The 25,273-nt window shown below is 42.7% G+C and overlaps 1 protein-coding gene and 1 long non-coding RNA gene across 6 annotated transcripts in view; one reads left to right on the top strand and one right to left on the bottom strand.

Annotated features, from left to right (window-relative positions):
• The window catches only part of LOC122220496, a 48,597-nt gene that overhangs the window by 1,812 nt on the left and 21,512 nt on the right, over nt 1-25,273 (top strand). The gene's annotated exons all lie outside the window — the stretch shown is intronic.
• The window catches only part of PLEKHG1 (pleckstrin homology and RhoGEF domain containing G1), a 213,263-nt gene continuing 198,866 nt past the window's right edge, over nt 10,877-25,273 (bottom strand). For all 3 annotated transcript variants that reach the window (XM_042940075.1, XM_042940074.1, XM_042940073.1), the window contains 2 exons: nt 20,428-22,069; nt 10,877-14,377 (listed from right to left, as the gene is read on the bottom strand). In XM_042940075.1, coding sequence (XP_042796009.1) covers nt 13,314-14,377; nt 20,428-22,069 — 2,706 coding nt within the window. In that variant the 3' untranslated portion in view covers nt 10,877-13,313. The remainder of the gene's footprint in view (nt 14,378-20,427; nt 22,070-25,273) is intronic.

The following is a 25,273-nucleotide window of genomic DNA, read 5'->3' as shown; positions in this document are numbered from 1 at the left end:
GGACATGGTCTACTAGGCTGGCGGTGTCCTAACAGTGAAGGATGTGTGGGGCTTGGGGTTCCAAAGCTGACCTGTAGCCTTGGGCAAGTTAACCCCTGTGAACCTGAGCTGCGTCCACAGTTAAAACAAGATGTTGATGCTTTGTTTATAATTTTATCAGGATTATAATTCCCAAGTAAAGTGGGAATAAAGCCAGTGCAAATTACAAACAGTAGCTACCACTGTACAAAGCGCTGGAGTGACATCTCACTTAATTCTGATAAATGTACAGATCTTTCTGGAGCCATGATGGGGTTACCTCCCGATAAACTGGTCCTAAATGGAAACTCGGTGAATTGAAAATTCATCGATTACACCTAACCTACTGAACGTCACACGGTAGCCTAGCCTCCCTTAACCCTGCTCAGAACACTGACTGTAGCGTGTAGTTCGGCAAAATCATCTAACACAAAGCCTATTTTATAATAAAGTGTTGAATAGCGCATGTAATTTATGAAAAAAGAAGGGCTACGGATTGTCAGAGTATGGGTTGTTTACACTTGTGACCACGTGTCTGACGGGAGCCTCCTGTGACTGCCCCTCCCCAGAATCAGGAGAGTATCCTGCTGTTGTAAATCAATAGCCCAGGAGAAGATCAAAATCCCAAATTTGAAGTCTGGTTTCCACTGGATGCTTATTGCTTTTGTACCATCCTCAAGTCAAAAAAATCGTAAGTCGAGCGGTGGTTAAGTCAGGGACCGTCTGTAATGCGTTGAGTATTGGCCTGATTGACAACTTGGGGGAAGCGGGTCCAGAGGGGTCATTTGGTTCATTGACAGCGCTGGAGGTTTGCCTGACCCCAATGATCATGTTCTTAATCTTATAATATTGTCTGTGTTTTTTATTGTAGGATGATTGCCTCATTTGGCACATTACGACTTTGTAGGGTACAGGAATACCTAACATTGCCACAGCCCTGTGATTTAGGTATTCCCACCATTTTACAAGGAGGAAACAAGATCACAGAAGTTGCACCTTGCACAAGCATATAAATATTGCAAGGGAAACTTGGGTGGTCCATTCACTTACTACCAGTGGTGATCTTGGGCAGGTCATAAAACTCTTGGAGGCTTGTCTCATTATAAATTGGTGACCCCCCCCCCAAAAAAATAAAATAAATAAATAAAAATAAACTGGTGACCCATTCATTTAGCATTCATTGGACACTACTGAACACGGACCACTGGTCACTAAGATGAAAATTACCTTGTCCATAATGAGTGTATGGGAAATCTGCATCTTCCTCTTAATGTTGCTGTGAATCTAAAACTGCTCTAAAAATAGTCTTAAAAAAAAAACCCCAAAACCAAAAACAGCCTCTGCCCTAAAGAAGTTCCAATAGTAACTCTGCCACAGTGGTGACAATTAGCTTTTCCACCTAATGAGTGCTCATAATAGTGATACTTAAAACCACAGTGGCGGTGGGGCGCCTGGGTGGCTCAGTCGGTTAAGTGACCGACTTCGGCTCAGGTCATGATCTCACGGTTCGTGAGTTCGAGCCCTGCGTCGGGCTCTGTGCGGACAGCTCAGAGCCTGGAGCCTGTTTCAGATTCTGTGTCTCCCTCTCTCTGACCCTCCCCCGTTCATGCTCTGTCTCTCTCTGTCTCAAAAATAAATAAACGTTAAAAAAAACAAAAAACAAAAAACCCACAGTGGTGGGATGCCTGCGTGGCTTGGTCGGTTAAGCGTCCGACTTCGGCTCAGGTCATGATCTCAAGACTAGTAAGTTCCAGCCCCACATCGGGCTCTGTGCTGACAGCTCAGAGCCCGGAGCCTGCTTCAGGTTCTGTGTCTCCCTCTCTCTCTACCCCTCCCCCAGTCGTGCTCTGTCTCTCTCTCAAAAATAAACAAACATTAAAAAAAAAAAAAATCACAGTGGAGACCACATATGGTATGATCCCGATTATAGGAAATGTCCAGAATAGGCAAATCTGTAGAGACAGAAAAATATATTAGTGGTTGCTTACAGCTAGGCGTAGGGGAAATGGGGAGTTGACAGCTAATGGGTGTAGGCGATGAAAACGTTCTAAAATTAATTGTGATGGTGGCACAAATCTGTGAATGTGCTGAAAATCATTGAATTGTACCCTTGAAATGGGCGAATGGTATGGTTATGTGAGTTCCATGTCAATAAAGCTGTTACCAAAATAAAATAAAATAAATAAATAAATAAATAAATAAATAAATAAATAAAAGGCTTTTGAGATAAGGTGGTGGGGTGCTGGGGTTTAACTGTTCTGGAGGAGAATCCAAAAAAGCACCAAGGGATCTGATGCTTGAGCTGAGTGGCCTTTAAGAAATACGTATACTATTTGTAATCTACAGAAAAGCATAAGCTAAACAATAAAATCACTCTAACACTATCACCAAAACATCACTATTAATTTTGATCTCTTTATTTGAAATTATTTTATAAAATTACAGACATACGGTGAATATATATATATGTGTGTGTGTGTGTGTGTGTGTGTGTGTGTCTTCTTCACGTACTATGTATCTGATTTAACGAAATTGGAAAGGAGAGCATTTGAAATCATGGCTTTTCATGGTTTTATATTATAACATAGCCTATTTTATGGGTAAACCATAATTGATTTTCTCTCTCCCTGTTGTTCGCCGTATTGTTTCTAATTTTAGATGTGACAATACTGTTGTGAATATCCTTTCATTCATTTGTCAGTAGCTCTGTACCGAGACCCTTCTGTGTGCTGGGGGAGGAATGGGAAGAAGATTGATCAGGGGGCCACTGACCCCTCAGTCGTCCTTTGCTGAAGCAGTTCTCAGAAGACTCATAACTAGTAACCATGTTCACTGAAAAACAGGGCAGAGAGCTGGAGGATAAACAGCACAACGTCCTCACATAAAGAAGCAACCCTCCCGATCATACTGAATTTCAAGGAGGTTATGGCGTTTTTATGAATTCCAGGGCTCCGCATGGCACAGTGGGTTCCAGAGACTTCCCAACGTTTAATGAGACACTCTGTACGGATGGAAAATTTGAATAGAAAAGACTAAGTTAAAGACTTCACACCTAAGCCAGCCTAATGAGAAGTCACAAAACTAACTTGTTACTGAACATCCCTAACATTGAAATGACTTAGACTATAGAGACTATGTAGACTGTACTACAAAGCCATTTTGGAGAACGCACTTAGGAGACGGTTCTCAGCCATCACCAGAAGCCTATGGCGATCCACACCTCTAAGGTGATCCCCTACATCGTTAGATGACACATTCAAGTATAATAATGTTCTGTACCTAGAGACACGTGGCTTCTTTTTCGACTGAACTAATGTCATACACTCTAATCTTAAACAAGCTTAGGTGAAAATGAGGTCCTATTTTTAATATTAAAGTAATAATATATTTTTTGGATCAGAGAACTAGGAGTTATAATAAATGCTGTTAAAGTAGTTAAGGGGCGCCTGGGTGGCTCAGTTGGTTGAGCGTCCGACTTCGGCTCAGGTCATGATCTCATGGTCCGTGAGTTCGAGCCCCGGGTCGGGCTCTGTGGGGACAGCTCAGAGCCTGGAGCCTGCTTCGGATTCTGTGTCTCCCTCTCTCTGCCCCTCCCCCACTCATTCTCTCTCTCTCTCTCTCTCTCTCTCTCTCTCTCTCCGAAAAATAAATAAACTTTAAAAATAAATAAATAAAGAAATAAAGTAGTTAAATCTCCCATTCTACTTTGGCTATAAAATAGTGGCACAAGAGTGGAACGTTATGTATGTGGCATATAAGACCATTTAATAGCACGTGATTGCTTGACGATAGTTGATGCTTAACTAAGGTCTATTAGGATTGTGACCTTAATATGCAGTTTTTAAAATTACTTTAAAAGGTCTAAGACAACAGATGACTGTGCTGGTTGAGAGCCAGTTAAAATATTTGACCTGACCTCTTCAGATCCTGATGTAGATGATATGGACACCTGTCTTCTGTTCACTTTCACTCCCCCATGGGCCTCACTCTGAAGTCAACGCAGCCTGAGCCCAAGGTGCTCGCATTCCACAGGAAAGGGATTTGAGTTCTTGCACGCTTGTGATGCACGTTTGCAAGACAGAAGAATAGGAAAGGGAGAAAGATTTGTGAAAATAAATTTAAGATCTGCCCTATTCCCAGGTTTGTTTCATAGGGATCATTATCTCATTTTGATAGATACGTCTGAATCCATTTACGCAAAATTCAAATATGTATTAGTCTGCTTTGCAAAAGCCAACCAAATATATATTAGCCTGCTTTGCAAAAGCCCTTCTTCTAAGAAGAAAGGGCTCCATTATGCTGAAGGCTTTAAAAATCCACTCACTGATGTTTTTCCCCTAGTGCATAGAGATCATTCCGGTGCACGCTGAGATAACATTCGGACGTAAGTCGAAGACAGTTCATTTTCAGTGTGGGAAATGTGTCTCTGAAATTAAAATATTTTTAGATATTTATACATATGTACAGTGAGAGAGCATTTGCTTTATAGCTGGCTCTACGCTAGGCAGGTAGTTAAGGGGTCAACTGTGAACAAAAGAGACACAGCTCGGGTCCCATTGAGATTACTGTGCACGACTCTACGCTAGAACACACGCATGCGGGAAAGGAAAGCCGTATGATAGTTCGGAGTCTTCTATGAGTACCACAGAGAGGCACCTTCCTAGACGTGGAGAGTCACAGAAAGCTTCCTGCAGGAGATGGCACTTGAAGGCAATACTTAAAGATGGCTTAGGAGTCAAGCTAAGAGAAGAACGGTGTGCTGGCAATGAGCGTTCTGAGTCGAAGGAACTGCGTGAACCACAGTCTAGAGTGAGAGAGAGTGCTGACTTCACCTCCGGAATAGGAGGTGTTGGGGCTGCGGGAGAATGAACAGCCCCCCCTCCCCCCCCCCATCCTGCCTTTAAGAGAGCCTTTGGAGGGAACAGCGTCCTCAAGGAAGAGCTAAGTTCAGTTTAAAAAAAAAGCAATGAATTAGCTTTCTTAATTTGAAAGAGGATGGACCTTAAGCATGGAATGGAAGCAGACAAGGAAAAGATATGGGAAGAGGTGGTTTGGGAAGGAGCAAGACAGGGATGTGGGCAAGGAAAGGTGGTGCGAGGGGCACATGTCCTGGGACGTGGCCTGGATACTAGGGGAATGGAGCACGGTGGTTACAGCGGTCCAGATGCCAAAGACACCGACCCATAAATACCAGAAAGGTTAACAGTGTAGGGAGGGCGTTTGGACTTTTTAAGGGTCACAACGGATTGCACTTCCAAGGAAATTCTAACTTTGGATGGACGAGAAGACTTTGGTCTCTCAGGAGGGACTACCTGAATCTTAAATGATTTGCTTGGGCCTCGAGAGAAGCTCTGGATTGGACGCAGTTTATCCAAAGCTCTGGAGGTGCGAGGAGGGGCGCACAACCACACCGACCTGCAAAATCCACATCATTACCAACGAGCTCTGCACGTGAGGCCAGGCTTGGGGATCCTTGATACATACGTCTTTACTGCAGCTGATGCTTTTCTTCGACTACGTTCCTAGATGTATAATTACTGGGTCAAAGATGACCCTTTGATATTATTGATCCCTATTCCATATTACCAAATTCATTTCTGAAAAATGTATACCAACTTACATTCTCATGTAGTTGGGAGTAACCCTTTTCCTCTATCCTTAACAATATTGGATAATTAAAAAAAATTTTTTTTTTGTATGTCACAGAATTGTATCGTCGTTTTGAGGCAACTTTCTACGTATCTATTTTATTCTGCATTTCTTCCTGCATTGTGTTAACCTTATTCCAGGCTGTCACTGCAAGGACATTTCTATAGCAAACAGCCTTGGGAAGACACCGTATCTCCCTCTGGGGCAGAAAGCAGATATGTTTGTTGTGCAGAGAGCAAGGAGAATAGCTCCCTCCAGGCGCAAAGATGGGGCAGGTTTGCTGGTAGCCCTTTAAGACTGCAGGTTCCTAAGTTCAGGATTCCCCAGCCTTGAAATAAACCCACGGCATGTGCAGTATGCACTTGAGCTACTCTGCATCGCCCCCATGCATCTGGAGGGGCAAGGGGAGCCAATGCAAACGGGAGGCTCATACCTGCTGTGCCAGGAGTAATAATGTCCATTTGTCTCTGATAGAGGAGTTTCATGGCTTCTGCCAGCATCCATGAAACCGATGCAGGCTAACTTCTAGCTGGCAAGCTGAGTAATATTCCAGCTTCTGCACAGTTCTGGATAGTAATTTTTTTTTTTTTTGACAGTAGTTTTTGAGCTGAGTGTTGACCATGCAGGCTTTCTCCTGGGTGGTAGGGGAAGGGCAATGTAGGCAAAGGGAGCGGCTCCTATGAAGGCAGAGGCAGATTTTGGAGGGCTTGGTAGACTATTTGGTTCTGTTCGTGTTTAGAAATGTAAGGCTGGCTAAGATCAGGAGGACAGAGGTGAACAAGCCTGGAAGTGACGATGACAGTGGCAAGAAGTGACTGAAGACAGTGGCAAGACAGCCAGCTGGGAAGCTGTTGTAGAAAGCCAAGAACAAAGGGCACAAAAGTACCCGAGGAGTCTCAGAGGGAAAAAGGGTACCAGATTGGAAGTGACAACTCGGGGGCGGGGGGGGGGGGGGGGATGTCTTGGGGGAGGGGTGGAATCTGTTTGCTCTCAGGAGGGAAGTCTAAGCTAGAAATGGTGTTTTAGGAAAGAGTATAAACCGTAGTTGTCGCCTTCAGAGAGCTAATAAAATTAGATGAGAATGGGATGGAGAACATTTGCTCTCACAAACCTGAGGCTTATCGAGGCCAGGCAGATGACACGTGCTAGTGAAGTGGACCAGGTGCAAAAGTCCCCCCAAAGAGGCAAAAGGTAGAGCAGACTTTCTATGACATGCTTTGCGGTAAGAGCCTATACATTCTATCGAAAACACCTGTGTGCGAGCGCCCCATGGTTACTTGAAATTTGCTGAGGAAGTCTACAATGGAGAACAGAGGAACGTTAAAGTCAGTCACCCCCTTTTAGGGTGATTTTTGCCCTTAGGTTCCCTCAGAGCCCAGAGTCCGGGCCCAAACAAGCCAGATGATGGCGGGGATGATGGTGATGATTTTAAGAAGCTGGGAAGTGGAATTTTTGTGTTGAAACTTTTAAAAAAAAATTTTTTTTTAACGTTTATTTTTGAGACAGAGAGAGACAGAGAGAGACAGAGCATGCACGGGGGAGGGGCAGAGAGAGAGGGAGACACAGAATCGGAAGCAGGCTCCAGGCTCTGAGCTGTCAGCCCAGAGCCCGATGCGGGGCTCGAACTCACGGACCGTGAGATCGTGACCTGAGCTGAAGTCGGAGGCTTAACCGACTGAGCCACCCAGGCGCCCCATGTGTTGAAACTTTTTGAAGACGTCCAAGCCCGGTTCAGCATCTGGGCCACGGTCTTGTTGTGATGGTAACATGAGGACCACGCGGAGAGCCACACATACGTTGCCTTTCAGACAACAGGGCCTTTGGAGCTTGTATTTGCCCCACAGAGCAGATGATCTGCTCACTATCCAAGCTCTGTTCTTGTACGTTCAGCTGAATAAACAAGGTTTTAGAACTAACGAAGTAGACCAGCTTGCTTCCCCCACCCCCTGGTGTGAGGAGGCATCGCTGTCTAAGCCATTGTCAGGAAAATCAAGCTTTGTTGTTTTTCATAGATAAAGTGGATTTGGCTCGCAGGCGTTCACCACCTTTGTGAAGCAGACAGGTTTGTCCTCACCTGACTTCAACCCCCCAACTACGCGCTAAGTTGCTCTGTGCTCTCCAAACATACCTGAAGCCAGTTACTGGGAAAGGCGTTTTGTCTAAATGGAATTTCGGAGAGGGGTCTGATCATCTGACTCTCACATGGCCGTGGAGCTTCTCAGCTCAGTCTCACTCGAGAGTAAATTTCCTTGGAATCCTATCAGCCAAGTGATGGAAAAAGGGCCTTGAGGCTTTTCTCTGACCTTCCCCGCCCCCGACAGAAACTACAAGTCAAGATGTTGGATTTCTGAGGGTGCCTGCTGTGAATTTTAAAAAGCAACTGAAATCATTGTTGTTCTTCCTCCTTTGTGTCTCTGATTTGCATGTTTTTCTCGTGTTTTGGGCTCAATTTTTTTTTTTTAATTTTTTAACATTTATTATTGAGAGACAGAGACAGAGCATGAACAGGGGAGGGGCAGAGAGAGAGGGAGACACAGAATCCGAAGCAGGCTCTAGGCCTGAGCTGTCGGCACAGAGCCGACGTGGGGCTCGAACTCACGAACTGCGAGATCATGACCTGAGCCGAAGTCGGACGCCCAACCGCCTGAGCCACCCAGACGCCCCTATAATGCATTTGAGATTAATGCAAGTTGTTGCCTGTATCAATACTCAATTGCTTCTTATTGCTTAATATTATTCCAGTATATGAATGTACCATATTTTGTTTACTTATTCCTTGTTTTTTAAAATTTTTAAAAAATATTTATTTATTTCTGAGAGACAGAGAGAGACAGAGCATGAGCAGGAGAGGGGCAGAGAGAGAGGGAGACACAGAATCTGAAGCAGGCTCCAGGCTCCGAGCTGGCAGCACAGAGCCCGACGCGGGACTTGACCTCACGAACCATGAGATCGTGACCTGTGTCGAAGTCAGACGCGCAAGTTTATGACCCCATCTATTCAATCATTAAATATTTATGGAACACCTGCGAATTGTCAGGCACTGTACAGAGCTGGTGAAAACATCCATCCCAAGGGGTCCAATGAGTCACATGCTAAATTTTAGCATATTCTTCCAGGGGCGCCTCAGTGGCGCCATCGGTTAAGCATCTGACTCTTGATTTTGATGCAGGTCATGTCATGGTGAGTTTGAGTCCCTCGTCGGGCTCTGCCCTGACAACGTAGAGCCTGCCTGGGATCCTCTCTCTCCCTTGCTGTCTACTCCTCCCACATGCGCACCGTCTCTCTTAAAAATAAGGAAATAAACATTTTTTTAAAAGAATATTCTTTCAAAAAGAAACTTCCAAGAAGAAACATCTCCTATAAAAGAGTTGTTTTCAAATATGCTATACACATTCCGAATGTTCATTTACGATTATATGGATTGATTGTGCAATCATATTTTGCACTCAGTGACCTTTTCAACGCAGCGTAATTCCATACTGTCTTGATATTACATGCTCTAAATCACTTGTAAGGAAAGAAAAATATGAGAAGCTAAATGTGAGAGAATGCTTATGTTTCCATACTTTTTTTTAAACAAACAAACAAACAAACAAACAAAAACATTGAAAAAGCATGCTTAAGAAAGCTCCATATCTTATTCATAGGACAAGGTTTAAGTTAAAGACATGTAAACTTGCAAAAGGGTTGAAGCTGTTTCTTTTATTCCAATCCCTTAGCACTGTCTAGAGAGAGGAAGTTATATAATGTAGAGGATGGGAGAGTTCTTTTTTTTTTTTTTTTTTTTTAATTTTTTTTTTTTTTTCCAACATTTTTTATTTATTTTTGGGACAGAGAGAGACAGAGCATGAACGGGGGAGGGGCAGAGAGAGAGGGAGACACAGAATCGGAAACAGGCTCCAGGCTCCGAGCCATCAGCCCAGAGCCTGACGCGGGGCTCGAACTCACGGACCGCGAGATCGTGACCTGGCTGAAGTCGGACGCTTAACCGACTGCGCCACCCAGGCGCCCCGAGGATGGGAGAGTTCTTAAAGTATTAACATTTGCTCCTCAAAACAGAGATTAAAAAAAATGTTCTTTGGATTTTTTTTTTGAACAAAAGAAAATAAATGTTAATATTCATGTTTAACGGCTGTGTTTCTAGTTCATTGCAAGCCTGATATTTCAGATTTTTCTTCCTTTCCCCTAAGGATTTAATTTATGTATGTAAGTTACACAGGGAATGGTCTTTCTACCATCATTTGCTTCTCGAAATTGAACTTTCATGACTGTTAGAAAACCCCATCTACTTCCAGACTCGATGCAGAGGAATAAGCTATAAACCTCATAAATCCTCTAAAAAGAGGAAAAAAAAAAAACAACCTCATAAATCCTCAGTGTGAAGTTTAGAAATTCCCCACTTTAAAACACTCTAAAGAAAATTTCAAGTTATTCTCCTCTGTATAAAGAAACTGAGGCAACATATATTTTCATTATGCCAGAGTAGGGTTTATGCTTATATTGGGAACTAGAATTGCTTTCAAAATGGTCTATGTTTACCAATTTATATTAACATGCTTCTGTTCTCTGTAAAATTTTGTCTATCAAAAAAAAAAAAAAAGGCAAGTTATACCCCTCCAAAACCCTTAATTTGTGTCCCCAAAGTTTTACATTAATTTTTGATTCAATAATGAAATAGTTAAAAAAATATCTTGTTACTACAAAGTAAAAAAAAAAAAAAAAAGATAATCTTTTGATTTCATCTAACTCACCCACCTGTCAAGAAAACACATACCATCCCAGACACTAAATTCAATATTTTAAAAGTAATCCAGGGGCGCCTGGGTGGCTCAGTTGGTTATGCGTCCGACTTCGGCTCAGGTCATGATCTCGCTGTTCCGGAGTTCGAGTCCTGTGTTGGCTCTGTGTTGACAGCTCAGAGCCTGGAGCCTGTTTCAGATTCTGTGTCTCCCTTGCAGTCTCTGTCCCTACTCCTCTTGCACTCTGTCTCTCTCTCTTTCTCTCTCAACAATAAATAAACATGAAAAAAATAATAAAAGTAACCCAAAGATACAGAAAATGTCCTGTCACTGAAACATGGCATATCGTCATTCACCGTGACCCATTTTCTGCATGGCTCATAAAGGCAAGACAAAAAAAGTATTACAACTAAACGTTGTTTGGAAAAATCTTGACCTTTCTCGAATAAACACACTATTTCACACTATAATTTACCTTGTACTTTACAAACTTTATTAAATAATGAGCATTACTAACTTTATCTTATATACAATATTTAAACTATGTTTTCCTAGATGCATTTTTTTTTTTTTTTTGCACAAAGACTAGGTAAAAAGTGAACTTAAAAAAAAAACAAACAAACCTGAACGTTCAGTACAGAGACCCAGTAAGAACTTGACATAATTTTAAGTACGTATAACTTTCCCCCCAGTTATGTACAATCCTACCCCACGTCCAAAAGAAACTATCTTAAACGGAAGCATTTAATTGGTAACTTTGAGGAAAAATATGAACATGATTATATATACACACAGCTCTCAAAATCTGCATCCTGGCTGACAGAAGACATCTAAAAGGTAAAGGTTTATCCTAGAACCTAAAGACAATGACACAGACATTTTATACAGCACGACATCCACCTTGGTGCAGCCAGGTGACATCGAAGCCATGCAACGAGAACACTGGTGTGAAGGGTTCATAATTTCTGAGAGTAAGACACTGCGGTAATATGGACAATATAGAATTGGGGGTCATACACACTAAACAGCAAAAATAGGAAACTACATTCTAGGACAAGAAGAATCAGATAACTTTGTTTTGCAAGCACACTAACAAGCCCTTCTGGCAAGTCTGAGAACATGCTTCCTTGCAGGGCTTGTCTTTTCTGACACTACTTAGTCCTGAAAACTCCTATCAAGTATAAAGAAAGGCAGTGAAAGAAGGAATGTCTCTAGAGAACCATGCTATCCAACAGGGACTTTGTTTGACAAGCTCTAAGAAGAAAGAATATAGAGAAGGAAGAAACTTGGATTCTTTTCGGTTATTTCAAAGGAAAAACGAAGGTCTTTCGGTACCTGCTTGTAAAATAAGGATGGTCACGTCTGATGTTTCGTGGTTAAGAAAACGAGGCACAGGACTCAAGAAGAGGAAAAGAATTATGGTGAGATGTCACCGATGGAAATCAGTATCGTTGCTTACCTTCGGATAAAAGGCCCACACCCCCTTTCCTACACATATAGTTTTCAAAATAAAAAACCGAGCAGGTGGGGAAGGGATCACAGAACGTAAAACTGCTTAAAGGGAGCCTTAAAAGGCCACAGTTTAAGAACACACTCTTCTTGCATTGACCGGAATCTTCAATAAAATACAACATTGTTATAAAGGACCCACAGATCTGCCTTCGCTTCTCTCTTGTGCTTCTTCGGTTTTGTTTTTTACTCTCAAGGTCTGGTTTTTGCAGTTTCCTTCCATGAAGTGGTATGTTGGTCCGTGATATCACAGTGAGCGGCTACTCGAAGACCATAATGACAATGAAAAGAGGTTTTTAGTCACAGCTTAGCAGCCAAAGATTCTTTGCTCTCAAACAACGAAAAGAGGCCCTCGTGTTATGCTTAGTTTAAAAAACACATTTCATCGCGGTCAACGAAATCCTCAAGGCTTCATCCTCATCAAGGATGAGGTCATTTGGTTGAATACGAAACTCAGGAAAGTACAAAGGAAACACTGCTGTGCAAAGGGTGACGCTAACGTGTGTTGTTGTGTTTTAGCTCCTGGCTTGCTTTGTGTTGAGTAGAGATACGCACAAAGAAATAGCATGCAGGGTTCTATTTCCGCCCCCTCTTTAACTGTAATATGAGGAGATAACCATCTTTTCTATTTTCTTGCTTGGAGTTTTCTTTAAGCACTTGAGGAAAGCATTCCTTTTACTCCAGCCATCAAAAATAAACATAAGAGCGAGCACATTCTCCAGACCTCGTCCAGGAACAGAGGTAAGGATTTTGGCTTATACAAAATTGGTCTTGCTACCTTCTGGTGCACAATAGGTACCCAATTTCTACACTAGCGTGACCCTGATAGAGAAATCACAGATACAGAGTGAAACGGGCACCGGAGATTCATCCTCCAATGAGAGATCTCCAGCTTAAGTTTTGCTAGGGTCTTGTCGCAAATGAAACCCAAATGCCCGATGTGATTCACGTAATCCTTTAAACAGCTTTCGTTTCCCCTCTTTCGCAAACATGCGGAAAAGCCTCCTTGCTGCCTTTGGGTCCTAGAATAAAACTATTTGTGGGTTCTGGATAATAGGAGAGGATTATGGCATTTGTTAAAGTCTGGACACTATTGTCAGGATATGGGAGAACGTATCACGGCCATCAGGTTAAAAAAAAAAAAAAAAAGCCTAAAAATTTTCAAGTAAGATCGACTTACAGGAGACACGACACAGCATCAGAGAAGACACTGGCTATACAGTACGATTCCGGCTGGCTTGTCAGCCGTTTCCAAAAGTTGTGCTGGAAAAGAAAGTATGGTTTACACTTCTGGTTATTACAAAATCGTTTTTAATCTGGTACATAGAAAACACCTCTCAGTATCTGTAATCTGTGAGCCTCACACGACATTGGTTTGCGCAGCTTCTACTGAGAAACTTAGGCAAAGCTGCTGGAACTGAGACATTGAAATTTTTCCCTCAGCGACTGGACGATGTTTTGCTGATTGGGAGACGGCCCCCTCCAAAGATAGTCATTCAGTTTGTCCGAATCGTCGTAGGACGTCAGGTATGGTGAAATCCCAAGTGGGTCGCCCATTGGCTCTTTGGGAGAGCACGGACTGTTCACAGAGTAAGACGTGTTGTTGCTACGGGTCTTCTCAGTAAAGTCAGCATCCGTCATCTGTGGGACAGCTTTCTTCCTACGACCGTGAGATGGCTCTAACTCTGACTCATCTTCTTCTGACTTTATTTCCACGTAGTCGTCTTCGTCTCCTTCAGTCTCCTTGAAATTGGAAAAATAGTTCTGTGTAGCTATTTGAGCACTTAAGGGCAAATTTCTATTGACGACCAGAACCTTCTGTGAGTCTTGGAGCGTGAGATCGGAGCGTTTTTCAGTGCCCTGTTGACACGAGTCAGCCATACCTGGCAGCAGATCCTGGTGGCTCTCACACCTTGAACTTTTGTGCAAAGACAGCAGCTGTTTCTTTCCCACTTCTCCAGGGTAGTTGATGGAGTCCACGGACTTGTTTATCAAGATTGAGGAAGATGACTGGGACCTATTATAAGGCTGAGATTTAGCACTGATTCCTTTCCGACCCAAAGAGTTGTAAAGGTGGCCCTGGTAAGAGTTCTCTTTGTTGGGCTGACTGACTATCACACTGTGTCTCTGGAAGGAGCCCAGCAGAGGGTCGGAGGTTTGAAGAGAAGGCACAGAGCAAGCTGTGGACAACTGTCTTGGAATGTTTTTTGTGTTGATCTCTAAAGTGGGATGTTTCGACTTCAAGTCTTGCTCTGGCTGGGGACAGAAGTGCACTAACTCTCCATTACTATAGGTTGAATGCAAAAGCCAATCTTCGCTGCCATGTTGGGACCGGGGAGCTGATGCAGACGTGGGGTTGGAGGGTTCTCGAGGGCTGGCCCAGCCGTCCTTCTGGGTCTTAAAGGGGGTCTCTCTGAATACAATCTGGTCGTACAATTGGGAATACTCGGCAATCCTGGCACCTGGAAGGCAAATGTGAAACAATAAACATACATAGGGTTATGTCCACATGCAAAGATTAAAAAAAAAAAAAAAAAAAAAATATATATATATATATATATATATATATATATATTTATATACATAACTTGCTAACAAACATATTTAAAACTTTTAAATAGACAGGACTTTTAAGTGTGAGGATGAGTCATCACTGAGTACTAAGCAACGCGACCTAATAATCCATAGTTTCATAAAAAATAAAAATGTCACCAAAAATGTCACCTAAAGGTTCATTTAATTTGATATCATTCTGGATGAGTTTACTTCAGGTCTGCACATGTTCACTATCTATGATGGAAATTTCTGGTGTTCTTTACAAGCATGAAATGGTGTCAGTGCTAAAAAACGGGCATCATAAAAACAAGAAGGTCAGCACTTAAACCCTGGTCAATGAAAAATAACACAAGTGCCGTTAAGAGGAATATGACACAATCCACTAGTGGCTACCCCTGGCTTCTCCCTAGTCTTGATTGGTCCCAGACAACGACTCCTTCAAGAGGCCGCTCCTGGTGGCTGTTCCTCTACTTCCCGTTTCCAGGTGGCAGTCCACTGCCACTGTCTGGGAAACCAGTGTCTTCAGGAGGTCCTCCCTTCCAGTATTTCAAAACCATGTGTATTGACTGACCCACATCTCCCTTCCCATCCCCAAGAAGTTGGGCATTGAAGTCTATGCTTCCGAGATATTGGGAATGAACCATCTGTGCATAGGATCGATAGTGTAACATTCTCTAGTATTTGGCCAGAACAGGATTTGACTGTTACTTCCACAAAAGCTATTGTCACGTTAAATTAAGCTGTGAGGCCATTCTCCTCTCTGTTCCACTTCTGAGTACAGATATTTCTAAAGATGTTAACAGAATCGAGATACGGATAGAATATTCTCTTGGACCAGGAATGTTTTAAGAGACTGAGCCAAGAGAATGTCAATTTCAAGAGCTACCCACCCCTCCATCATCCCAATCCGGGTATCCACATGACCACCCTAGGATCAAAAAATTCCATGCATCCTATAAATTACCCAGAACACATCTACATAGTCTTTATGAAAGGGATCTATCCCATATAAGATGGCCAGCAAGTGACATTACATTTTCTTCTTCTTTAAGCTTTTGATATTTTTAGTAGCCTATTGTTAGCAAATTATCCCTTGAATTTAAATAAAATATTTAGTTGAGTTTCTGCCATTTCTTTTGTCTCAATCTTCTATGAGAACAGAAGACAAGTTGCAATTAGTCTGTGTGCCTTTAATTGCGAGCTTCTCAAATTGCTTCCCTAGTCCTCCAAATCAGGGTAAATCGTCTGTTTAACTTTGTACAGACCCTACACTCAGATCCTTCAGGTTTTCAAGTCCAGATTCCTTGGAAGAACAGAGAATATCAGTTTAGAATTTCTAGTAACAAAAACATGAGCTATTATTCCTTAAATGGAATAATGACGATTCTCAATGCCAATTAAATTTGGCAACCCCTTAAGAGATTGTAAGTATTGATTGGGGCGCCTAGGGGGCTCAGCTGGTTGAGCGTCTGACGTCAGCTCAGGTCACGATCTCATGGTTTGTGAGTTCAAGCCCCGCGTCGGGCTCTGTGCTGACAGCTCAGAGCCTGGAGCCTGCTTCAGATTCTGTGTCTCCCTCTCTCTCTGCCCCTCCCCAACTCATGCTCGGTCTCCCTCTCTCTCTGTCTCTCAGAAATAAACATTAAAACAAAAAAGCACTTTAAGAAAATCTACATGAACCAAGGTGCTCACATTAGCCATTCTGAAATCTATAATGTTTCATTAACTATGAAACCCAAACAAAGGCAACTGAACTTTTAGACATAAGTCACTGGTTAGTGAAAGTCAAATGGTTCTGCCCAAACCATTGCCATTTATATTACGGCCCTGCACCTGATCCCGCGGCTAAGTCAGGAGGGCTCTGAACTTTTACAAGATTCCAATAAGGTGACAATTTTGGGGAAAGCAATGAGAGCTAATTAAACCATTTGGTTAAACTATTTCAGTACCAAAGTTTAACCATAAAGTTGTGTATGAACATGGTAGCCCAGATGATCTGAAACCATGTATTACCCAAAATATCCACAGTATTTCTCATGCCTCTTTCTTCCTAATCACACGCTCTTCCTATTCCTTTGCTTTATCAAATCTGATTTACCTCTCAAGACCCTCTATAAGCCCTACCCCTTTCATGAATCATTTTCTGATCCATTTGTTTTCACTGAAGTGTTGTATTAGTGTGGACCATAATATTTAGCTATTGGTTGCACACACATGCATAGACATGCACACACGCATACACTCAATCTTGTGTTGCTAATTGTTTTATGTGGTCTAGTTTATCATTCCAGCTAGTCTATGAGCTTTTAGTCTTGGAGAACAATCCTCACAGAGCACCAAGCATAATTTCGGATAGAAATCAGTCTCGGAAACTACTTAATTATTCTGATAATTTTTGGACTGCCACCTTTTATTTCAAGCATTGTGTTAAAAATGGAGGTGCTTAGGGTGCCTGGTTGGCTCAGTCGGTCAAACGTCCGACTTCAGCTCAGGTCATGATCTTGTGGTTTGTGGGTTCGAGCCCTGGGTTGGGCTCTGTGCTGACAGCTCAGAGCCTGGAGCCTGCTTCTGGTTCTGTGTCTCCCTCTCTCTCCGCCCCTCCTCCACTCACATTCTGTCTCTCTCTCAAAAATAAACCTTAAAAATTTTTTTTAAAAAAATGAATGTGTTTTTTCTAAGACCATTCCCCAGAGAGTAGAAAGGCAGCCTAGAAAATCAGGGGCATAGCAGAAAAAGAGGAAGCAGGAAAGTAGTCTTTGATTAAAATGCTTCCTATAGACAACTCATAATGCACACAGTTTACCTTTGGATAATAAAAAGTCGACCATTTATAGATTTGCAATAAAAAGTATCTCAGAAGTAGACAATATACTGTGCCTATCTAAGTTGTGGAGTTTTTGTTCTGTTTTGTCTCAGCTTGGCATTCTAAGAGAGTCTATAACTTGTTTGATGGCAATGTGAATAAGAGACTGCTTCCAAAGGAACAGGTGTCATTAAATAGATTTCTTTAGCCAGATGTATAGGAAATAGCCAGTGCAAGATGACACTTCTAGTCTAAAAACCTTAGTATCGGTCAGCTGGTTCAGAAGTCCCCATCATCCTTAGTTCTGGCATTAACAGACTTTATAGAACATGTATATTATCATTATGTGACGACCCAGGGCTGTCCCTGGTTTACTTCTCTTTTGTTCATTTCAATGGTGGTGTTCTTAGGATTCCAGATGAAAGCTTGAAGTGATCCTTACCGAGAAAATATGAAATATATTGCTTTCAAGACAGACGATTAATGTCAATGTTTCTGATACTGCTTGAGATGTGGACCAAAGCATAAAATGTTATTTTGCCTTCTCTACTTTATGCAAAAAAAAAGGAAAATTCCTCAAACCTATATGGAGTCTTCTCCCACGTAAAACATCACACAAAAAGGGAACCAAAGGTTTTGTGGCCTCAAAGACTATCAGGAGGGAGGACTGACTGACCGAGAATGCCGGCATGCTATCATAGGCTCTAAACAGCGGGGTAAACTAGACCTGGTTGGGTGATTTAAAGGCAGAAATCTGACCCGGGGCCTGTAGACCCCCCGCCAGAGAGTTCAATAAAGGTGCTCGAGAGTTTCAGCAGGTGAATAGGGCGTTCCTCCTTCCGTACAACACCGAGAGCAAGCTCCTGGCAAAGTGGCAAGGCCCATACGAAGAAGTCTGGAGAATCGGTCCGTTCGATTATGACGTCCTGTGCCCAGATAAACAAGAGAGAGAAAAGGAGTCATCATGTCAACTGATTGAAAGCCTAGTGGGCACAGGAAGTGGTCTCGATCCACCCGGATGGAAGATTCCTCAGGTCTGAGAGATGGCAGGCCCTAGGGACGTGCTCCTGCCAGACAGCAGGGGAGACCCCGCTCTCAGAAGATGACTTTGGAGCGATCTCCTCCTCTTGGTTGGGGAGAACGTCGGTAGTAGCCCACCATGTCAAGAAAGGACCCAGATGCAAAGCTGAGAAAAGATCCTATGGGATCCCAAGAAGACATCAGTAGGTAAAAGCAAAAAGAGAACAAACCAAAAATAAAAAGAAGCAAAAGAAAACCCCAAAAGGAAAATCTGTCCATACTTAAAAGGTGGGTAAAAAAGAAGATTATTCAAAGTAGTTGTAAGCCCTAATGAAACAGCACTGAAGGACACGCTTCCATCAATTTTTGAGTTTTGCATGTTAATAGATGGTCCGTGTTCAAAACAACCTGGCTCAGGTGATTACCACTTTTTAAAGAACAGTCTGCTGGTATAATCTACCATCATCAGAAACCTTGGAGCTGGATTTCTCTTAGCCCAGGTTTGGTCAGTGATTGCACTGCTGTTTACAATGCCATCTCTGTCCCCAAAGAGTCCTTCTGCGGCTGGAACCCACTTCTTTTCCACGTGTAACAACAAACCAGCTTAGCAACGCTAGTGTTGGAAAAGGGATCCAAATCAATTCAAGCATATTCTCGCAAGGAGGAAAAACATATGCCCATCTGGTCTCTCACACTCATACAAAATTCACTTTTCACCTTCATTTTATTTAAAAAGAAGAAGAAGGACTCAAGAGAGTCTGCAAAGTCCTTCAGGTAGCAATTCCAGGGCTTAACTGCCCTATTTGTTAGGAAACTTCACTGTGTGATTAGTTCTAGAAAAAGAGGCAAGCTGTAGACAATTCTTAAATACTCCCAAACTTGAAAAAAAATCCCTATACGTCCTTGTCATGTAGCTTGTGGCTTCATTTTGGATTTGGAGATCCCCTTCTCATTCTCTGGTTTCCACGAAGAGAAGGAAATCAACCTCCAAGAAAGGGGGTGAGTGGCACCAATCTGGCCAGATGAGCCGTGTCACTATCCTGCTAACTACCTGAATGTGCCTCGATACTGAGCCATCTGGGTTTTACTTTTAATTGGAGAAAGCTCTCCTCTCATTTGATACTGAGGTGGTCCTTTGTCAGAAAAATCTAGGGCAGGGATTCTTAAAATAGGATCAAAAGACCACACTGTTTTAAACTGCAGACTCCTGGGCCTAACCCCAGAAATCTCTCTGGGTCTAGAGGTGAAAAGCTCCTGAGGTGAGAAGCAGCATGCCCTCAGGTTTCTCCTCCTATGACAGTCATGTGTCTCATTCACACACGTGTCCTTCCACCAGGATCAGTGTCGAGTTTTGTGTATGTACTTCTTTATAACACAGAGAGAAGTCAAACCTTTAGCCCCAGTCCTGCCAATATTGTACCTGAGATCCCAGATTTCTGCCCCAGAAAGGAGGCTTGACTGAAGTTATTAAACTTTTTGGAAGCTATGTGAGAATACCAAGTAAGATAGTATTAAATGCATGATAGCAGCTATTTAAAACACACACACACACACACACATACACACACACACACACACACACACACACACACACACACAAACTGGTAACAGAAATACATGGGAAACAACTAAGGTATAAAATGTGAATAGCTCTTAAAGAGAGCAGAGAGGACTCCTTTTCCCCTGTGAGGATGAGTGGGCATTTTCTGTTGGGATTCTGGAACAACCCTATTCCATAGGCTTCCAAATCTTCAAAGCGTACTTGAGCCACTGCTCATTCCCAGCACACTGATTCACAGGGAAAGGCTTTACGTGATGCCACAAGTTCAACTGACTGCTATTTTTTACACTTCAGAGTGGAGAACGGGTCTTAAAACATCAAGCCTGCAGTGACAGTGTTAAACCTACAAAAAAAGCCTCCGAGACCAAATCTTACTCCCAGAGACTCTGAGCCAAAAGTGGGAAAAGATGAGCAACGGCCTCGCCACTGTTTGTTAGTAAGTCAGCGGTCTCGATTTGAGAGAATGAACGTCTGAGTGGCAATGTTCTCAAGGTTTAAGGACATTTGGAACCTGGAAGCTGCCCTCACATCCTACTTTCAAGAAGGAAGGAAAGCAGTGTGAAGGAACGTACCGATGGCAGGGCCCCCTTGCTTCTTCTCTTCTAAGATGGCCGCCAGGTCTTTGTGCGTGGACTTCTGTTGCTGGCCGGCCAGTGGCTGCTCCAACTCTGGGCTTCTCACTTTTAAGAGTTGATTTGCCTTCTTGATCTTCTGACTGTACTGCCTGGCCATCATAAAAACCCTGCTTCTTGTCTTATCTGTGGCATCCATCCCAGGGTCAGGGGTTTCCAAGTCTGTTTGGGACAGACCGCTGTTGGCCAAGTCGTAGGGATTTTCCATGGGAGGTGTTTCACTGGCCAGAGACAGCCGGTTGAGACTCATAAAGGAGTCTTCTTTAGAAATCAGGTCTTCCTCAAACGGGCAGTTGGCCCGGCTAGGTCTGCCGCTGTCTTTCAGCGGCGTGAGGAAAGCGTGGCCCTCCGGGAGGGACAGCGTGGACACGGAACGTGCCGCCTCTCTGCCCAGCTCGGGGGTGCTCTCGGAGTACAGCCTGCCCGGCATGTCCTCTGTGCTGACGGGAAATGCTGCCAGGAGCCGGTCTCTAGCTTTGACTTCATTTTTCTTGATGTAATTTTCCAGGTCATTCCAGATTTCGTCCACTTCTTCAGACAGTTTATCAGATATCGATTTATCGGCTAGGGACAGGTTACAGCTGAAAGAGTTATAGAGCAAACTCAAATAATCATTATCAGAGGGGCCCTGGTGGTAAGGGGCTTCGTCCTCACTGAACTGGAGGCTGTCCTGGGAAACGAAGGGCCTCAGACTGTCGCAGCATGCAAAGTCGGCGTCCAGACCTAAGAAGGTGCTCCTCTTGGGACGCTTCAGGCTGCTGCATTTGAAGTCCAGTGAGGGGGGATCTGGGAGCCCTATGGTGTCATAGATGTTCTCCTCAACCATCTGGAGTTCGTGTGTGCTTTGGTTCGACGCCTGGCGACCAGTTGGCGCTCCGTCCCTCATCGTGTGCAGAGAGGTCTTCTCGTGGTCAGCCTGCCTCTTTGAGAAGGCCAGCTCCGGGGTGCTCTTGGGGCGGACAGAGTCCCTGGCTGTTTTGGGGGGCGTGGGTTCGGCTTCTTCCCGTTTGGCAACCATCAGTTTCAAGTCCTCGTAACTTATGTTGTCATAGACATGGTCTACGTCATCAATAGTCAACTCTACGGATGACCCAAAGGGAGTCATTCCTTCCTGCCCTTCTGTTTTAGGGCCACTCTGCAGTTCCCTTCGGGGGCTATACTGAGAGCCACCACCGTCCCGAATTCTTATTTCGGGGGGACACGTGTTGCTCTCGCCAGCGCTACTGGCCCGCCTGACAACCCGGTGGCCAGAGCCGGTGGCTTCTGTGGATTCAATCTGTCCCATGTGCCAACTGCAAGGGCGACTGGAAGTGCCGTCTTCACACAGTCTGGCAGAGTTCAGATCCGAGGAGGAGAAAGAGGGCACGAACATCTGATAGTCATCTTCACCATCCTCATTCTCCTGAGGGGACCGACGGCTAGGAAACAAGGCTTGTCTGATCTGGTGGTCCGTCCAGATGTTTCTGATGGCTCCTCCCCCACGAAGCACGCTGATAATGGCAGAAGTGCTCGGCTGACTGTTCCTCTGTGCGGGAGATGGTCCCGTTGAGGTCCGCGGGGGAGACCCTTCCTCTCTGGAGACCTGGGGCAGATAGAGACATATTGACTGAACCGGAGTGCCATAGACACAGAGTGCCCTGGTTTTACACATTGCCTCTCCCACCGGACTATAAGGTTCTTAAAGCAAATGATCGGTAAAAGTTGATTTTCACTGAGGGGAAAAGCACTTCAGAGTTTTGCAAAAAGGGGCAGAAAGGACAGGAACTGATATTCACTTAGAAACAGGCCAGGCCATTTGCAGACGTTCTCCACAGGTAATGCTCATACTCTGCGGGTTAGATGTGATTGTACCGACCGCACACTAAGGAAATCCAGGCTCTCTCTAGTTGGTAGAAAGGCTGGGATGCAAACCTAGGTCTGACTCCAAATCCCTTACCCCAATGCAGGGAATCGGCAAAATACAGAAAACTCTTAGATGCTTCGAATAATTCCGACACGCACTTGGCAAATAACATTATATGCGTGAACGTACATGGGTATCGAGGGCCATGGTGTCTGGTTTCTCTTTGAGGCTTGACTCCTAGGAACCCTATTGTGGTTTCTGGTGTACCAGAAGCCTCTGTCAGTAACCTGACGGCACAGCTCGAGGCTTTCTCTGAAATCTGCAGACCTGCCTTGCACCTGACCAGCATTGCCTTGATTTATACATTCTAGGCAGAGACTCTGTTGCAGGAATGTAACTTAATCCACTTTTGAGCTGGTGAGCTTTTTACTTTCTCTCAAAATAGATTTGATTAAGTAATATTTAGATACCTGTTAGGAAGTAAAATATGAGCGACGTTAACAAGGTCTCATAAAAAAACACAATGGGGTCTTTTATCACTTGGAACCTTTCTTGATGGACCCCAATTGTGCAGACAGAGAGTGGATGGGCCTCTGATGCCGTCTGTAGTAGAAGGACTAGCTTCAACGAGTTGCAAGGGTTAAGACCAGTTCAAACTGATTAGTACCAGGGACGTGTTTTCTGATTGAAGCACTATAAGAACCAATGAGAACGGTCCAATGAGCAAGAATTTTTCATCACTTGTCCATGAAACTGGGATACATATTTTCTTGGAATAACCTCTCAGCAATGTGTCTGCCTGCCTGCCTGTCTGTGTATCAGGGAGGGAAGGGAAGTGTAGGGAAGGCAAGAAAAAAAATTTCATCCTGAATGTTATTTTTCTGTTAAAAATTAAAAGCTAAAAACACCCCACCCCATTAGTCATTTAATCTTGTGCTCACTTTTTTTCATGTGATCAAACCGTGGACCATTTGAGGACTAGGAACCAATGAATATGCACACGTATGGACACACACACAAATATATATATATATAATATATATAAAAATATATATATGATTAATATATTATATATAATATATAATATACAATATACAATATATTATATTATAAATATATATAATATAATATATTATAATATATAATATAAATACATTATATTATAAATATATTAATATTATATATTATATATAATTATATATATAATTATATTATATATATAATTAATAAATTATATTTATATTTATATTTAATATATAATATAAAATATATATAATAAATAAATAAATAAAATAAATATAAATATTTATAATTATATAAATATAATATAATATAATTATATTATTATAATATAATAATTAATTAATATATATTAATATATATGATTAATATATATGATTATGTAGGATATATATATAGGATATATAAAATATATATATATAGGATTATATTTATGGCTCTATTTTCTTTCCTCACCCTTTAATATCTCTCCCTTTTTACCTTACTCAGACTGTACTGGTAACATGTTTATAAAATATGGGCAGCCAGTCGCTACATTTTACAAAATAAAAAAAGTTGGTACTAACTAGTAAAGTCATGACAAAGCACTTTGAAAGTGTAACAAAAGCATTTTGTGAACAGCCAAGTAATACTTTCTTAAAATCTTCCCTTCCAGAACGATTCCCAGACCATTTAGAAAATGAACAAACCTGCGTTTTTAATATCAAAAGATGCTTTTAATAAAACTAATTAGTTGAAACTGTGGGCTTTGGAAACTGATATTTTATATCAAGTAAATCACCAGGAGAACTGAAGAAACTCTTAGATGTAGAAATAATCAATATGAGGATTTAGCACAACATACAAGCATGTGGTTTATACATCTCACTAGAGGCATATATATCTTCACTAGAGCCGTGAAGAACGTTTTTTCCCCATGGTTTTTCTACATTCTCAGCATTATGGCTATTTATAATGATACGAGAACAGCTACCACTTGTGGAGCATGTGTGTTGTTCTAGATTCTGTACTAAGCACTTTTTTTTTTTTAAAGATTTTATTTTTAAGTAAATAATTCACCCAATGTGGGGCTCAAACTCGTAACTCCAAGATCAAGAGTCACACACTACTGACTCAGCCAGCCACGTGCCCTTGTATTAATAAGCACTTTTAAAAACATATTTTTGTGGGGCACCTGGGTGGCTCAGTCTTGTGGTCCGTGAGTTCGAGCCCTGCGTCGGGCTCTGTGCTGACAGCTCCCAGCCTGGAGCCCGTTTCGGATTCTGTGTCTCCCTCTCTCTCTGACCTTCCCCCTGTTCATGCTGTCTCTCTCTGTCTCAAAAATAAATAAACGTTAAAAACAATTTTTAAAAACCACGTATTTTTGCATTTAATGTTTATGACAATTCTGTAAATTAGAAAACTAAGTCTTGGTAAGGTTAACAACTTGCCTGTAGCCATACAGCTTAGGAGTGACAGAAATGGATTTGAATCCATGTCTGAATCCATAGCATGTACATGATCTTAACTGCCACCCCCCTCTTTTTTGCTCTTGCTCTCTCTCTCTCCCTCCTTCCCGTTCTCTCTCTCCCCCCACCCCCGCCACACACGTTCATACATATACACATACAAAAGGCCTTGGAATATGTATTCCGGGAGAAATGTTAAGCTATTAGGAAGAATGTTTCTGGAGCGCCTGGGTGGCTCAGTCGGTTAAGTGCCCGACTTCAGCTCAGGTCGTGATCTCGCAGTCTGTGAATTCGAGCCCCGCGCCCGGGCTGTGCTGACAGCTCAGAGCCTGGAGCCTGCTTCGGATTCTGTGGCTCCCTCTCTCTCTGCCCCTCCCCTGCTTGTGCTCTGTCACTGTCTCTCTCTAAAATAAACATTAAAAAACAAACAAGAGTATTTCCTGTTATAAACTCCTCTGTCATCAGTAAGTCTATC

This window comes from Panthera leo, chromosome B2 (assembly GCF_018350215.1).
Source record: "Panthera leo isolate Ple1 chromosome B2, P.leo_Ple1_pat1.1, whole genome shotgun sequence".
NCBI classification, from domain to species: Eukaryota; Metazoa; Chordata; class Mammalia; order Carnivora; family Felidae; genus Panthera; species Panthera leo.
This window is presented reverse-complemented; position numbering and strand designations above follow the sequence as displayed.